Here is a 15,821-nt window from a genome sequence, read left to right as displayed (position 1 = left end):
CTTTTTATTGCCACTTACTGTTGCGGTCTTGACTTATTAATACATTTCTCCATCGTTTTCCACTTTCTCACACACACAGACAAATATTCAGTATTAGGAGTTGATCAAAACCTTTACTCTAAACATTTTTAACTTTACTCTAAACAGTTTTTCTTAGACTAATTCACTAAGACTAAGTGTCATGTCCTCAGTTTGATCATCTGGGCTACTTGTTATTGAGGTAAAGTTGGTTTTATATTCTCACATTCGTTCAGTGACATGCTCCCTATAACTTTTGCTATGGTAATTTGGATAGAGGTAAAGTTGGTTTATATTTGCACATTCAGACTTTCCCCTTAATAATATAATTTCATAAAAGTGTTATTTGCAAACTCTAAATAGTGAAATCATATTAGCAGCCAATGACTATCAAAGTACAACATTGTTCACAGTCAAATAAACAGTGTTAATGTTGTTTTCAAATCATACTTGCATGCTCATTCCGATCGAATATTCAAAGTAACATAGTAAACAATATAGAGACTGCTAAATGAATGAATGTGCGAATATAAAACCAACTTTATTTCTATATTTAGAGTTTGCAAATTATATATTTTTTAAACTATTATTAAGGAGAATGTCTGAATGTGTGAATATAAAAACAACGTTACCTCTATCTTGTTGTAGTGTTCGTATTGTCTATGTGTCTTTCCTTGGCACGTTTTGTTTTGATCACTCGCCACATGTCTTTTGTTTACTTTCTACATCCCCGCCCATCCTCCCGTTTACGTTCAAATACTCTATTAAACCAATGTCACTCACGTTTTCTTTCATCTCTCTAGTCTGTCTTCCAGTCAGTTTTTGTGTCCTTGATTATGCTCTATGGTTGACGGCCTTTTTTTGCCTGCTCCTGTTTTGTTTTTAGTCCTACTGCTCTCCTGCTTCTCCTCCCCGATTCCGCCAAACCATCTTCCAGCTCTCTCCTGCCCCGAAGCGCTCACTCTTCCTCGTGGGTGTATTGGGCTAGGATACGACGTTCTGTGATATCGTCCTCTGTCAGGTATATTACACCCTTTTGAGAAGACCGTCTATCCTTCCACTTTTTCCTTTTATATCAACTTCAGTCTTCTATGACTGTTCCCTCTATACAGAGAGTTTATGTTGCTCTAGTTTTTCCTCTGGAGTTTTTTTTTTCTTCTTTTCCCCATCTACTGAGTGTCTATTAGTTTTTTCCTCCTCTGAGCAGTTTTTGTTGAACATTTTTGAAGATATTATTATTTTTTTTCCTCTGAGACTCTTTTGTTGAGGTGCAAATCAATTGTGAAAGACCTGCAATTGTGTCCGTTGACCAGACCTTGACAATATGATGTTTGCATGTTCAGCTGCTGACTCTAATGGCAATACATCGCTCCATAAACACACACCCTGATGAGGAAGAGAACAAATGCTGTTTTAAACATTTCTTTTGGACTCAAAATGTTCTTGTAGCTTTCATTGTAGCTAATAGCCAGGACCTTAAACAGTGAGGCCGAAATCATGTCGCGTTTCCACTATCAGGAGAGACAGCTGAGAATCAAATTTTTCTACTTAAAGATCGCTGTTATTCCAATATTCTGAATAACCTTTGTATTTCTAATTAAATTATCAAGTATTTTCAATGAAATAAAGTCAGTTTGAATGAACAATTCAGTAACTAAGTTCATTTTACTGTAATTGATTTAATTTACTTTTTAAAGCAGAAATAACAATATGGTGTGTAAAGACTGATAAAGCCTTTTATCTCTTACATTGATTTTCAAATCATCTGTGTTTTGTGAACATCAGTGGGTAGTAAAGGAAACTTTGAAAAAAAAAATGAAAGTTCTAAATAATAGTTTTTATTTGCAATATTTTAAAACAGTATAAATACATGTTCAATGTTTTAAAAGATTGCAAATAAAAGCTATTACTTTGAACTTTCTTTTTAATAACACAAATAAATCTCTTTTACTCTCTCACATAAATCTTGTGCAGTGTGTTTTATCATCAGATACTATTATCCCGATAAATTCAGCCATCATGAATGAGCAGTTATACAAATTAAAACTCTTCTTTAACAGAAAATTCATTACATTCATCAAATCAGTCTACAAAAATGGTGCTTACAGTGTATTACCCTTGATGGAAAGATCTAAACTGTTTTTACGCTGTTTATTTCAAAATGAAAGTGAAACTGAATGTAACACTCCCCCGCAACCAACATCAACCAGCAGATGGCGCTCAGACACCACAAAAACTCAAACCCATTTATTATGTGCCACACATATTGCCATTTCCTTTGATTCAGCCACACAGTTATTTAAAATGGTAATAACATTTCACAATCAGTCAGTTTTTATTTATCTCTTAAGTTAGCTTTAATTAATTAAAGATTCAGGATGTACCTGATGAATTCATTTTAAAGACTGTTCAATTTAATTTGCCAACGATATCTCACAGCAATTCCTGACTTTTTTATTTGGCTTGTACATATGAATGTAAAGGATCTCATTAGTACATTTTAGTATGATTAATTTGCTCATCCCTCAATGATGGTCGGGTTTAGGGGTGAGGTTTGGTGCCTCCTTTTAAAAATCCTCCATTTTCGTAGATCTGAACTCTGAATTAGCCACTAAACTGACAAAACATGAAATAGTTGTTCCTTGTGGGATCAGGCTGCATCTGCAGAGTAAGAGTAAACAGGAGCTTTAATCAGATTTGAAGAACAAACGTTTAATAAAAACAGGCGTCTTTAACATTTAACATTTGGTTTAATTATATTTATTGGACATGTGGGTCAAATATAGGACATTTGAGTAGCATACTGCATTTAAATTAAATCTTTCAACTACTTTATTACTTTTGCATTTTGCTTTAGAATTACTATCACATCAATTAATACTTTAAATTACATTTATTCAGTTTTATTTCAGAGATTAACATAATTTGAATTTATTAATAATTGAGTGGATTTTTTCAGTGTTTTTTATTATAATTTAAGAATTAATTAAATGTTGCTAAAAATAAGAATCAAATAATATAATTACAATACTGATTTGATTTTATTACTTTATTTCAATTTACTTATTTTTTAGAAACATTTAGAAGCAGAGCTACATGGCCTACTATCAGTTTTTGTATTTCTACTTGTTGTAATGGCCTGTTGTTATTGCAATAAAAATAAATAAATAAACAAATTTTAAAAAGCAGTGTGTGATGTGTCTTTATATCAGCAGTGGTGGGAGGTTTGTGTTATAGTGTACACTAGGCACTCGAGAACGATTGTCCCTCTACCTGTTGTTTCAATCCCCTGAGAACTTTGCTCATCTTCAGAATGCAAATGAAGACACTTTAGATGAAATCAGAGAGCTCCCTCGTCTGTCATAGACAGCAAGAGTCCCGAGATGCTCAAAGTCCAGAAAAGGAACCAAAAACAACAGTCCATGTGACTTTAGTGGTTCAATTGTAATCGAGTTCCAAGAACATTTTGTGTGCAAGAAACTGCTGAAAAAAGCAGCCAAAGTTGGAACTGTTGAACCATATAGTGGCTGTTTTTGCTCCTGTATTCTCTTCATTTGCATTCAGCAGAAGAAACTCAAACTAGTTTGGAACAAGTAGAGGATGAGTAAATGACAGATTTGTAATTTTTATGTGAACTACCCCTTTAATGCTTCTGTAAGTAAAGGTAAATTAAATATTATTACTGAAGATGTTGCTAAAGAATGGCAGGAAATGTGGAACACAGATAATAAGAGACGACAATTCATATGAAAAAAGAAACCCTATATAAGCCTATGAAGTTGTAGAAATAGAAAAGAAGAGGTCATAATTATGAGGATGAGATTTGGACTCAGATATTAATAGGAAGTAATGTGTTGTAGACATGCAGGTCATGAACTGGACTAAAAAAGTTTCTCAAGATTGTCTTAAAATGTTTAGATTACAGGTTTGAGAGAGAGAGAGAGAGAGAGAGAGAGAGAGAGAGAGAGAGCAGATATAGTGTAAAGTGAAAAACATGGGAGAAATGTATCAATAAGTCATGACTGCAACAGTAAGTGGCAAAAAAGCTAAACAAAAAAGACTTTTATTTTGGCGTGGTGTGTGACGTCATCAGGCGGCGCCGCTTCAGCGCTGGGATTCAACTGGAGAAAGGTTTGTTTTAAAACGTTTACAGATATAAACCGATTTAAATATAAAGTTCTGAAGTTTTAGGTTTTTTATACGATGCTAAATTATGTTCCTGTTGTTGGAAATATTATTTTAACCCTGTATACAACGTAGTACTATTTTATTTTCAGTAACCGAGGGCTATTGTTTGAATAAAGTAACAAAAAATGTGTAATAAGTGTTTTAAAGAAACGTTTTACCTGATTTATTTTTGTTAATTACTCTCATATAAAGAAACTGTTGAAGCAAGTGTTGAAGAGAAGTTATTTTGTTTCTGTTCATTGTTTTGTACATTTTAAACAAGATAAAGTGTCCAGACACAGAGAAAACCTGCTTCTGAAGCGACTGATCTCCACACTGTTATAAAGATGGCGTTTATTAAAGAGAAGAGTGAAGATGTGAAGATTGAAGAAACATTCACAGTCAAACAGGAAGATCTGCAGGAACAAACAGGTTAGACCAACTCAGTCATTTGATCCTCATTCAGATATATTTTAATAATAAGAATACTAAATTAAATCCATCTTGCAGCTCTGAGTGTGCTGCCTAGTTCTCCTAAATGCACATAAGCACTCATTGAAAGACAGGAATCAGTTTCTTTCTTGTTACTTGTTCTCATGTCTTTTGTCATTCTTTTATGTATTATTAGTCTCCCATTTTCTCTACCTTCTTAAGGTTATTGCTTTTCTTGTTCTCCTACTGTTTGTAAAGCATCCTTAAGCACTGGTGCTATATAAAATAAATAAAAACAATACATTTAAAAAAAGTTTAACTGAGCTGACGATATTTGACCTACAGTATTCTCATAGAAGATATCTGCTATTACAGTAATAGTGTTGGCTTAGTACTTTCCATTTGCATATGTCATGTTGATCACAATTCCCTTTTTTTCATCAACCTCTCTATAGGATTAAATTTCTAGTAGTTGTTACTAGTTCTCACAGATAGTATCTGAATTACATCATTATTATAATAACTAATTGCCAGGGCTATTGTGTTTAAACAGGGTTTCCGTGGGGTCTTAAAATGTCTTAAATTCCAAAATCTAAATTTTAGGCCTTAAAAAGTCTTAAATTTACTAAAATATTGTGTTGTAGGTCTTAAATCTTTTTTTAAACAAGTCTTCATTTTCCTTTGTTCGTGTTTTGCTGCCCATTCTAGCCAAAACCCATACAATCACCAACAATCCATCTCAATAAAACTTTCAACTTTTCATTCAAAAAGGTCATTTTAACTCTGTTTATCATAATGGTTTAATTATTTTCCTTACAATAACATTTGTTTAAACGTGCTTCATGTATTTACTGCTGAGGACAGATTGTTGTGCATCAATTTAGTTTATTATAGTTTTTAAAACATTTGTTCATTTTTTTATTTTATAGAAAGATTATTTTGGAAAAAAAGTGCATGGATACAAGTAAAGCCTGCTTTTTTTACACAACATTTAAAATCTTTTGCTAAGAAATATCTAAAATATAAATTTTTTTATATTTATTTATTATTGTATTATTGGTGATGCGGTGACACAGTAGGTAGTGCTATCGGCTCACAGCAAGAAGGTCGCTGGTTCAAGTCTCGGCTGAGTCAGATGGCATTTCTGTGTGGAAGAACTTTGTATGCTCTTCCCATGTTCGCGTGATTTCCTCTGGGTGCTCCGGTTTCCCCCACAAGTCCAAAGACATATGGTACAGGTGATTTGGGTAAGCTAAATTGTCCGTGGTGTATGTATGTGAATGAGTGTGTATGGGTGTTCCCCAGTGATGGGTTGCAGCTAGAAGGGCATCTACTGCGTAAAAAACTAATGCTGGATAAGTTGTCAGTTCATTCCGTTGTGGCGACCCCAAATTAATAAAGGGACTAAGCCGAAAAGATAATGAATGAATGTATTGTATTACTAAATGTATTAAATTATAATATTTTTTAATGGGAGAAATACATAATCTGGGCCATTTGAAAAATCCCTTAGCCTTTAGCCCTTTATGAGTCTAAAATTTCATTCATAATGGTCATAAAAGTCTTACATTTAACTTGGTGAAACCTGCAGAAACCCTGGTTTAAAGTATGTCAAAAAACATGGATGCCCCTAATTTTAAATTTGCTGAATGAAATGGACAGTAAAGTAATTAATTATTATAAAACATTGTACAGTATTCTAAACTATATTCTTGTTGTGGGACGACGTGAGACAAAACGAACAAATTATAGTGGAACAATAACGTTTAGCATTGCCAGTGGCAGATTTAGGCATGGGCTATATGGGCCCAGGGTGGCATTTTGCTGGTGGCAAATGGGGGCAAACTTACTAAATTAAGTTTGGGGAGAAAAGCGCAATGTTTATGATAAGTGGGGGCGGAGCAGGCCAGAATCACTGTGGCAGGCCAGATGACTGTCTGGCCACCGGGAAATGTCCCGGTGCTCCCTATGGCTGAGTTTTACAGTTTTCTGTCATTTATTATTCCTGATCATTTCTCCAATAGGCAATATAATTGGAAGTTCTCAAACAATAGCATATGAGATCAGGTCACTGCTATGACATCATTGACAATTGTACATCGCTGTTTCTCTTTGTGCTCTGTTTATTCTAAGAGCAGATGCTGAGGATTCTTAGAGCTTTTGACACTTGAAATAGTTAACCCTGGGACATTCTAACCCTCGATAAAAAGAATCCTGTGTTATCTGTAATCTCGTTCCACACTGCTCATGCTATACCTGGTGTTCATTAACAGACGTTTCACATTGGCAAATCCTGGGTGAACATCATTATTTGTATATTTATGTTGTCAATGTCCCTGATTGGACAAACAGCAGGTCACCTTTTTAGATGGCATTTCTACATCTTGTCGGGTTAACAATATCTGGAAATCAGGAGAAATACCAGCCTTTTGGAAAGAAGCTATTTTTATACCAATACCTAAACCAGGAAAAGATCATTCAAATAATTATCGTCCAATAGCACTTACCAGTTGCCTTTGCAAAACAATGAACAAGTGATTAATGATCGATTGGTTTGGAATTTAGAAAAAGAACAGAAGATTAATAAATATCAGTGTGGGTTTAGAAAAGGGAAAAGTACTCTTGATCATCTTATACGATTAGAATCTTTTGTACAAGATGGTTTTATTAAAAAAGAACACATAGTAGCAGGTTTTTTTATCTGGAGAAGATCTATGATACTACCTGGAGTTATGGTATTTTAAAAGATTTACAGGAAATGGGTTTTAGAGGAAATTTGCCTAATTTAAATTTTTTATCCAATAGAGTTTTTCGTGTGCGTATTAAAAATATATTATCTGAATTGCATATACAAGAATCAGGAGTGCCCCAAGGAAGTATACTATCAGTAACACTATTTCGTATTAAAATTAATAATATTGTAAATGTTATTGGGAATAATATATTTTTAGTTTATATGTAGATATATGTATTTGTTATAAAGGGAAAAATATGATTACAATCGAGAGACAAATTCAGATATGTATAAATAAAATGCATGACTGGTCAGTTTTAAATGGTTTTCAATTTACTAAATCAAAACCTGTATGCATGCATTTTTGTCTTTTAAGATCTATGCATTTAGATCCAGAGCCTTTATTAGATAGAGAAACTATACAAGTTGTAAAAGAGGTAAAGTTCCTAGGAATGAGTTTTGACAATAAGTTATCTTTTATTCCTCATATTAAAGTATTATGAAATAGATGTTTTAAAGCAATGAATGTTATAAAGGTTTTAGCAAAGATCAAATGGGATGCAGATTGGGGGATACGCTTATGACTTTATAGGACACTTATTCGATCAAAAATGGACTACGGGAGCATAGTTTACGGATCTGCAAGGATATCATACAAAAAGATGCTTGATACAGTACATCATACAGGACTGAGATTTGCTCTTGTAGCATACAGGACTTCTCCAATTCAAAGTTTATATACGACAGCAGGAGAAATGTCACTTTACAACAGAAGATTGAAACTGGCTCTCAAATATGCAGTCAAGCTGAAAGCTGATAAAGACAATCCAGCATATTCTACAGTTTCCCACCCTCAATATCAGCACCTATATGAAGCCAGACCCAGATACATCAGACATTTTGGAATTCGAATGAAAACTCACTTGGAGAAGTTGGATATTAATCTGGATATAATATTAACAATGCATGCATGCCCTAAACCACCATGGCATATTAAAAAGCCAGCTATTATAATGCACCTGTCTCAGTTTAAAAAAAGGGAAATCCACCCAAATGTTTATCAGGAAGAATTTATTAATATTCGATGCAATCCACCAACTTATGTACCAGTGTATACAGATGGTTCAAAATCAGATGGACGAGTATCTGCTGCAGCAGTGATTGGTTCAGAGTGTTTCAGAAAGAGTATTTCTGGACAAAGCTTGATATTCACAGCTGATCTTGTGCACTGTTTTTAGCTCTGGAACAAATAGAAAAAGAACAGCAACGGCAGTTGTTAATTTGCACAGATTCTATGTTCTTCTTACAAGCACTTGAATCTCTGAAAACTGATCATCCTATGATTTTTAGCATTATAGAAAAAGTGAACCTTTTAAAGACTAAAGACTTTGATATTATTTTTTTCCTGGATACCTGGACATATGGGGTTCATTGGAAATGAACATGCAGATAAAGCCGCTAAGGAAGCCCTACAGTTGGAGATTACAAAATGTAAAATTCCTGTGTCTGATATTAAACCTGTTTTAAATCTGTATATTAATGAGAAATGGCAAATGGAATGGGTTGAATGTAGGAAAAACAAATTGTATGAAATAAATCCATTTGTAAATTAAAGAAATAATTACCCTTTTGAAAATAGACATGAGCAGGTTTTACATACAAGATGTTGAATCAGACACTCAAGACTTACACACGCATATTTATTGAAAGAGGAAGAAAAACCTATTTGTGACTTGTGTAAGAATATTTGGATGATAAAATGTATTGTAATAGAATGTGTATTTTTAAATGAAGTTGGACGTTTAACGTTTCGGGAAATATTTGAAGTCAAATGTTTGAAAAGGTGCCTTCTGGAGCACTTTTAGAATATTTATCTTAAATCAAACTAAAAGATAGTATCAGACTGTTTTAAGTGTTGCTGCTACTTGTATACTTTTTGTTGTTTTTTTTATAATGTATGTTAAGAAACTGATTTGATTTTATGATTATATATTGTATATTAATTAGTATATGTTTTTGCCATGAATATAAATAATGCTGCTGATATGGCATTAAAACATAAATAAATAAACAAACAATATGCATAAGTATGAACGTTACTAACTATAAGGGTGGAGTGACAGGAGAGCTCAGCATTTCAGGTCAATGATGAAGTCAAGAGAAGCTGCATAGTTTGAGTGAAAGGTAATTTATACTCAGGATGACATGATGATCCAGCTCATCTGAAATATCATTAAAATGTTTCAGAGGAAGCTGACCATTTCTTCTTTTTTTAACTTTTACCCGTCAAGATGACTACAGATTTGAACAAACACTCGCACAACTTTTTATGTTTAACTTTGTGTCAAATTTACACGTGTCAAAAATGGATTTATATTTATGTTGCAGCGCAGATGTCTAAATTAATTTTTTACATAACTACAGTGCAAATGTCTTGTTACTTGTATTTAGTTTTCCTTGTTGAAAATGAGTTGAGGGTGGTATCTCATTCATTCATTATTATTTATGTATATTAATGCATTGAAAATGAATGTTTATTATATTGACAACTTTTTATTCCTGCAGTGCAGGCAACAACATAGAAATTATGTGCAGTTTTTGTTTATATAATTTTTTACATTAATACATTTAGCTTGGTCATCTACTCTTTTTAATCTTTAGCTCAAGCTTTTACTGATGGGCAGAAGGCAAGCCATTGTGTAAATCTGGTTAATGCTCGCTGTAATAGAAAGAGCTGATGACTGTCCAGCTTGTTGTTTCACCCTGCGGATGAGCTGCTCAGTGTGGACCCTCAGCCTTGTGCTGAACGGCGTCTCCCTCACAGTTGCTTTTACTCTGGACAGATTACTCTGGATGTTGTATGATGTAGATGTATAAGTCAGAAAGCAATATATTAGGTTTTGCATATAAATACTTGTGCTTAACACATTTGTTTCAGTTTGTTATTTGCCTATTACATTACACTAGAGTGTTTGGTGCGTTTGTGTGTGTGTGTGTGTATATGCATGTATACAATATATACAGTATAATAGAATTCACTATGGGAAGTTTATTTTTAAACTAATTTCGAGAGGATCACGTGCTTATGATTGCTTGCAGCCGGCCCCGAATTATTCAATTTATGATTCACCAATCAGACGATTCCTAAGGCACTATAAATACCCTAAGTTCCATATCACAGCCATCTTTATTTTGAAGAATCCCCCCTTCCACCCACCTCCTCCTCCTTTCCTAGATGAGTGGCACGGTGGCCCAGTGGTTAGCACTGTTGCCTCACAGCAACAACGTCACTGGTTCTAGTTCTTACCAAGCCAGCCAACGTTTCTGTGCGGAGTTTACACGTTCTACCCGTGCTTACGTGGGTTTCCCCTGGGTTCCTCCCACCGTCCAAAAACATGCAACTTAAGTTACTTGACTAATCCAAATCGACACCATAGACATGCTTCTAGTAAGTAGTTATCTCTTAAGAGTAATCACTATCTGTTCATTAGCTACTACAGCAGGGGAGTTCTCGAGACCTGAGCTCAAACTCCCCTCTCGCCTTGCAAACGGGAGGGAGCCCCGGGCTCGAAGATCTTATGAGCTCAGGGCTCTCTCCCGGGACAGCATTTCAAGCAAGTTTTATAATCAATCATCAGCTAAGTGTGAACTTTTGAAAGTATGGGTTAAAACATAATATTATTCAATATAAAATACAATTACAACTTGTTACTACTTTCATCTGGGTTATATTCTAGTACACCATTTTTTAACTACCATTAGAATTTTATAACATCACCAAAAACAGCATCGAAGCAGTGTCAGCCTGATCTGGTGTATTAATCAACTACCGTGGGTTCTAGAACTGAACAATAATGATTTTCCAGATGCTGGACATCCACTGGCACTAGATCCTCATTAATTTAAGAGTAAATCTCCCTTCTTTGCCATGCTCTGATGCGTTTAGGTTTCGCCGCTATTAGATTTGGCTGTAGGACGTGCTATGCGGAAGTAAAGAGCCTAACTGATATTCTACCGGAAACACATCAGCAGAGTTTGTGCATAGAGTCCATTTACTATAACTTCTATGTTAAGTGGCTTTGACACATTTTACATTGTAAAAGGATTGAATCTGCTTAAATGTGTACACGTTAATGGACCAAACAAAATATTATCTGATTTGTTTTACATTTAATGTGCATCAAAATTGTAGCCAATGTTTCCAGTGTCTTTTCACTTTTCAGCTTTTAATGAGAAATTGTAAGACTTAATGAAAACAAATGTTTTATTTATTTATTTCAGACCTAACTGAAGAGAATGAGGGGAGTAAAGAGGAGGAACATCATGTCAAAATTGAGGAAAAAACCCATTTTCAGACTGATGGTATTTTGAAAAGGAAAGACAAGAATCGTTTCACCTGCACTCAGTGTGGAAAGAGTTTTGTAAGACAAAGCAATCTTAAAGTTCACATGAGGATCCACACTGGAGAAAAACCATTCACATGCACTCAGTGTGGAATGAGTTTCATCCAATCATCACACCTTAATAATCACATGAAAATCCACACTGGAGAGAAACCATTCACATGCACTCAGTGTGCGAAGAGTTTCAGTTTATCGTCATCCCTTAATCTACACATGAGGATCCACACTGGAGAGAAACCTTTCAAATGCACTCAGTGTGGGAAGAGTTTCAACCAATCAGCACACCTTAATGAACACATGAAGAGGCACACTGGAGAGAAACCATTCACATGCACTCAGTGTGGGAAGAGTTTCAGCTGCTCATCAAACCTTTATCAACACATGAGGATCCACACTGGAGAGAGACCATTCACATGCACTCAGTGTGGGAAGAGTTTCAGCTACTCATCATACCTTAATCTACACATGAGGATCCACACTGGAGAAAGACGATTCACATGCACTCAGTGTGGTAAAAGTTTCAGCATATTATCATCCCTTAATAGTCACATGAGGATCCACACTGGAGAGAAACCATTCACATGCACTCAGTGTGGGAAGAGTTTCAGCATATCATCATCCCTTAATAGTCACATAAGGATCCACACTGGAGAGAAACCATTTACATGCACTCAGTGTGGGAAGAGTTTCAGCCAATCATCATCCCTTAATAGGCACATGAGGATCCACACTGGAACAAAACCATTCACTTGCACTTAAGCCGCGGTCACACTGGACTTTTCTCCCCTTAGACTTCCATTCATACTGTTAGACTTTTCCTAGTCCTCCCAGGTTAAAACATCAGTCAGAGGCTTTAAATAAGTTTTATCAATTAAATTAATTAGATGAATAAAGCATTACAAAGCTCCGGGTGTCAGAGAATAGCAACACAGGGTGTCTGTGTCAGCTGGGCACACACACCCACACCCTTGTCCCCCCTATATTTATCGTTGTCTCTCTTCAGCCCCGCCCGGGGGCGCTTCAGTAAGAAAGATCCTCCATCCAGATCAGTTCAATCATCAGTTGTTAGGCAGAACAGGAAATCTGCACAGAAAAAGTTACACATACACATAACAGAGCCTGAAAGAGAGTGAGCCTTCGCCCCTCCCGTCTGTTATGGTTCCTGTAAATGAGCACACTCTGAAAGTGAAATTGTAACATTTTGTTGATAACAAGTACAGAGGAGTTAACTTCTCGGTTATCAGTCACACGAAGACACAGCTGTTATGGAGCAAGGTTAGATGAGGTTAAGCACATGAGGTTATATGAGGATAAACACATCAGCATAAGCTCATGTAATTAGTTAAAAACAGAATTAAACTGTTAATGCAAGGATTAGTCTATTAATGTATAGGATGGAGTTAAAATAATCAAAAAATCCTTCAAGATGCACGCCAATGCGTCAGACCAGAAACGCAAGTTCGTGTGTCAAGTTTCGCAGTTCGCCTTGCAAAGTTTAAGCTTGGTAAACTCTGACCTGCAAAATCGCATCACTAGACTGTGTGAGACCAATCGAAGATCAAAACATGACCTCTCATGACTGAAATGTAAAATATGGACCAATCGCTCACTTTTTTAATGTCTAATCATCTTGTTTAATCCCGCCCCTTTTCGCAGCGCTGTACAACAGAATTTCGCATGCTCAAACTCTAGTGTGATCGTAGCTTCGGTGTGGGATGAGTTTCAGCAACTCCTCATACCTTAATAAATACATGATGACCCACACTGGAGAGAAGCCATTCACATGTACTCAGTGTGGGAAGAGTTTCAACCGATCAGCAAACCTTAATGAACACATGAAGGTCCACACTGGTGTGAAAGAGTATATGTGCTTGAGTGTGAGAAGACTTATTACAGCTCCAAAATTTAAACTGCACCAGACGATTCACACTGGAGAAACCGTACAAGTGTTCACACTGTGACAAGAGGTTTAATCAGTTGACACATCTGAAAACACAAAAGAAGATTCACACTGGAGAGATCTGATCAGTGTCTACAGAGTTTCACTCATTCGGCGCAGTTTAATAAACACGTGGACAAAAAGTTGCACACATGACATGAATGCAGCAAAACATTTTCTCATGTGCACAGGATGTTTCATGTCTGAATAATGTTTGAAAAGGCTGAGTGATGGCATTCTGTTTTTCAACACACCTACACTGCAGTAGGAGGAGTTGTAAATGTGTTGCGCTTCTCATGTTTACCGTAAACACAATGATGGCGGCTGAGAGAAGAACAGTTTCATAAACATCTGGCAAACAGCACCTCTGCAGCTTAAAATTTCTTTGCAAGTGATTTTACAGGTGAGGATATATCTGTACTTTACTATCCAGTGTATTCATGTAGCTAGTGTTGTTTTGGATGATGTTCTCTGTCTGACTTTCTGAATGAGAAACAAACCACTGGGCTCCAGGACGGTTAGTTTGCATCAGCTTAGATGGCTGGCCAGCTCTAGGAAGAGTCCTGGTGGCTCCAAACATCTTCCACTTACGGATGATGGAAGACACTGTGCTCATTGGACCTTTCAGAGCAGCAGAAAATTTTCTGTAACATTTCCCGGCCTTGTGCCTCGAGACAATCCTGTCCAGGAGGTGTACAGACAATGCCCTTGTCTCCATGCTTGGTTTGTGCTTTGACATGCTCTGTCAACCCTGAGACCTTATATAGACAGGTGTATGCCTTTCAAATCAGGTCCAAACAACTGAATTTACCACAGGTGAAGTCCAATTAAGCTGCTGAAACATCTCAAGAATGATCAGTGGAAACAGAATGTGGGCTCAATTTAGAGCTTCAGGGCAAAGGCTGTGAATACTTATGTACAAGTGATTTTTCAGCTTTTTTATTTTTAATAAATTTGCAACAATTTCAAAAAAACTTTTTCACATTCTCATTAATGGGGTATTGTGTGTAGAATTTTGAGGAAACAAATGAATTTAATCCATTTTGGAATAAGGCTGTAGCATAAAAAAATTTGGAAAAATGAAGCGCTATCAATACTTTCTGGATGCGCTGTATATCTGTCATTAGAACAGAAACAAGTCGGGGGAGTAAATCAAGATCTACCTGAGCTCAAACTCCCCTCTTGCCCTGCATACGGGAGAGAGGTTAGGGCTTGAGGATCTTATGAGCTTAGGGCTCTCTCCCGGGACAGCATACCAAACAAGTGTGTACTCTTGAATACATATCAAGTTACTGATAATGAAACCCTTTGAACACCTGATTACTTAAAAACTGAAAAGGGGTGAAGATTTTGACAACTGTTTTGTATTGTAGATCAGGGATCACAGCCCAGTTCCAGGTTGTGATATTTGCTACAGGGCTGCAAGAATGCAAAATAACTCTATATGTTGATAGATTGTGTGGCTTGTTTCAAAAGCAAACAAGTATCAGCATCTGAAAAGGTGTGAACCAAATGGCCTATAGGAACTTAAGAGTTGTGACCCAACCAAAGCAGTTGGGTAATCTCCAGGGGGGTTACATCCTTTGTTATAAAGTAGTGTCTCACAGAGAGTACTTTGGGTTAAGCTACTTGAAGACCGACGAGTTAACATCACTGCTGAGGAACTGCACTATTTATTGTCTTCAATAAAGTCTTCTGCCCGTAAGAATTTTGGTCAGCTTACTTATTTGATGTATTAGAGTCATCTATACATTGGCGAGCCACCCATGAACGGTTAAGCCAAATACAGCAAATAAATAATCTAACAATGTGTTTGAACTTATTATGAACCAATAACCATATTTGTGCACATTTCACACTTCAATCAAACGGTTGGCACTGAAAAGATAATTAGAAAGATTAGGGAGGAGAACATTTTTAGGGAGATGCAGGGAACACTGTCCTACACCCTTAGATTGTGTTTTTGATCATTCACATTGTTTGATTGTCACTTGCGTGAACAAACATTGATTTACCTCCAATTTTGGACTTTTGTCAGCAATTTCACAAAACTTTTTTGTAACCCAGGTTACCAATAGAAACAAGATTAGAATTAAATAAATATACGGAACATTTAGTTTTTCTTTTT

General features: G+C 35.8%; 1 protein-coding gene across 1 annotated transcript; it reads left to right on the top strand.

Moving 5' to 3' along the window:
- The first annotated feature begins 4,508 nt into the window (after window positions 1–4,508).
- LOC130222847 (gastrula zinc finger protein XlCGF8.2DB-like) lies at window positions 4,509–15,556 on the top strand. The gene is made up of 2 exons (XM_056455418.1): window positions 4,509–4,617; window positions 11,633–15,556. The coding sequence occupies exons 1-2, from the start codon at window positions 4,533–4,535 to the stop codon at window positions 12,511–12,513; spliced, it is 966 nt and encodes a 321-aa protein (XP_056311393.1). The 5' UTR covers window positions 4,509–4,532; the 3' UTR covers window positions 12,514–15,556.
- Window positions 15,557–15,821: the final 265 nt, after the last annotated feature.

Source organism: Danio aesculapii, chromosome 4 (genome assembly GCF_903798145.1).
Source record: "Danio aesculapii chromosome 4, fDanAes4.1, whole genome shotgun sequence".
Classification (NCBI taxonomy): Eukaryota; Metazoa; Chordata; class Actinopteri; order Cypriniformes; family Danionidae; genus Danio; species Danio aesculapii.
This window is presented reverse-complemented; position numbering and strand designations above follow the sequence as displayed.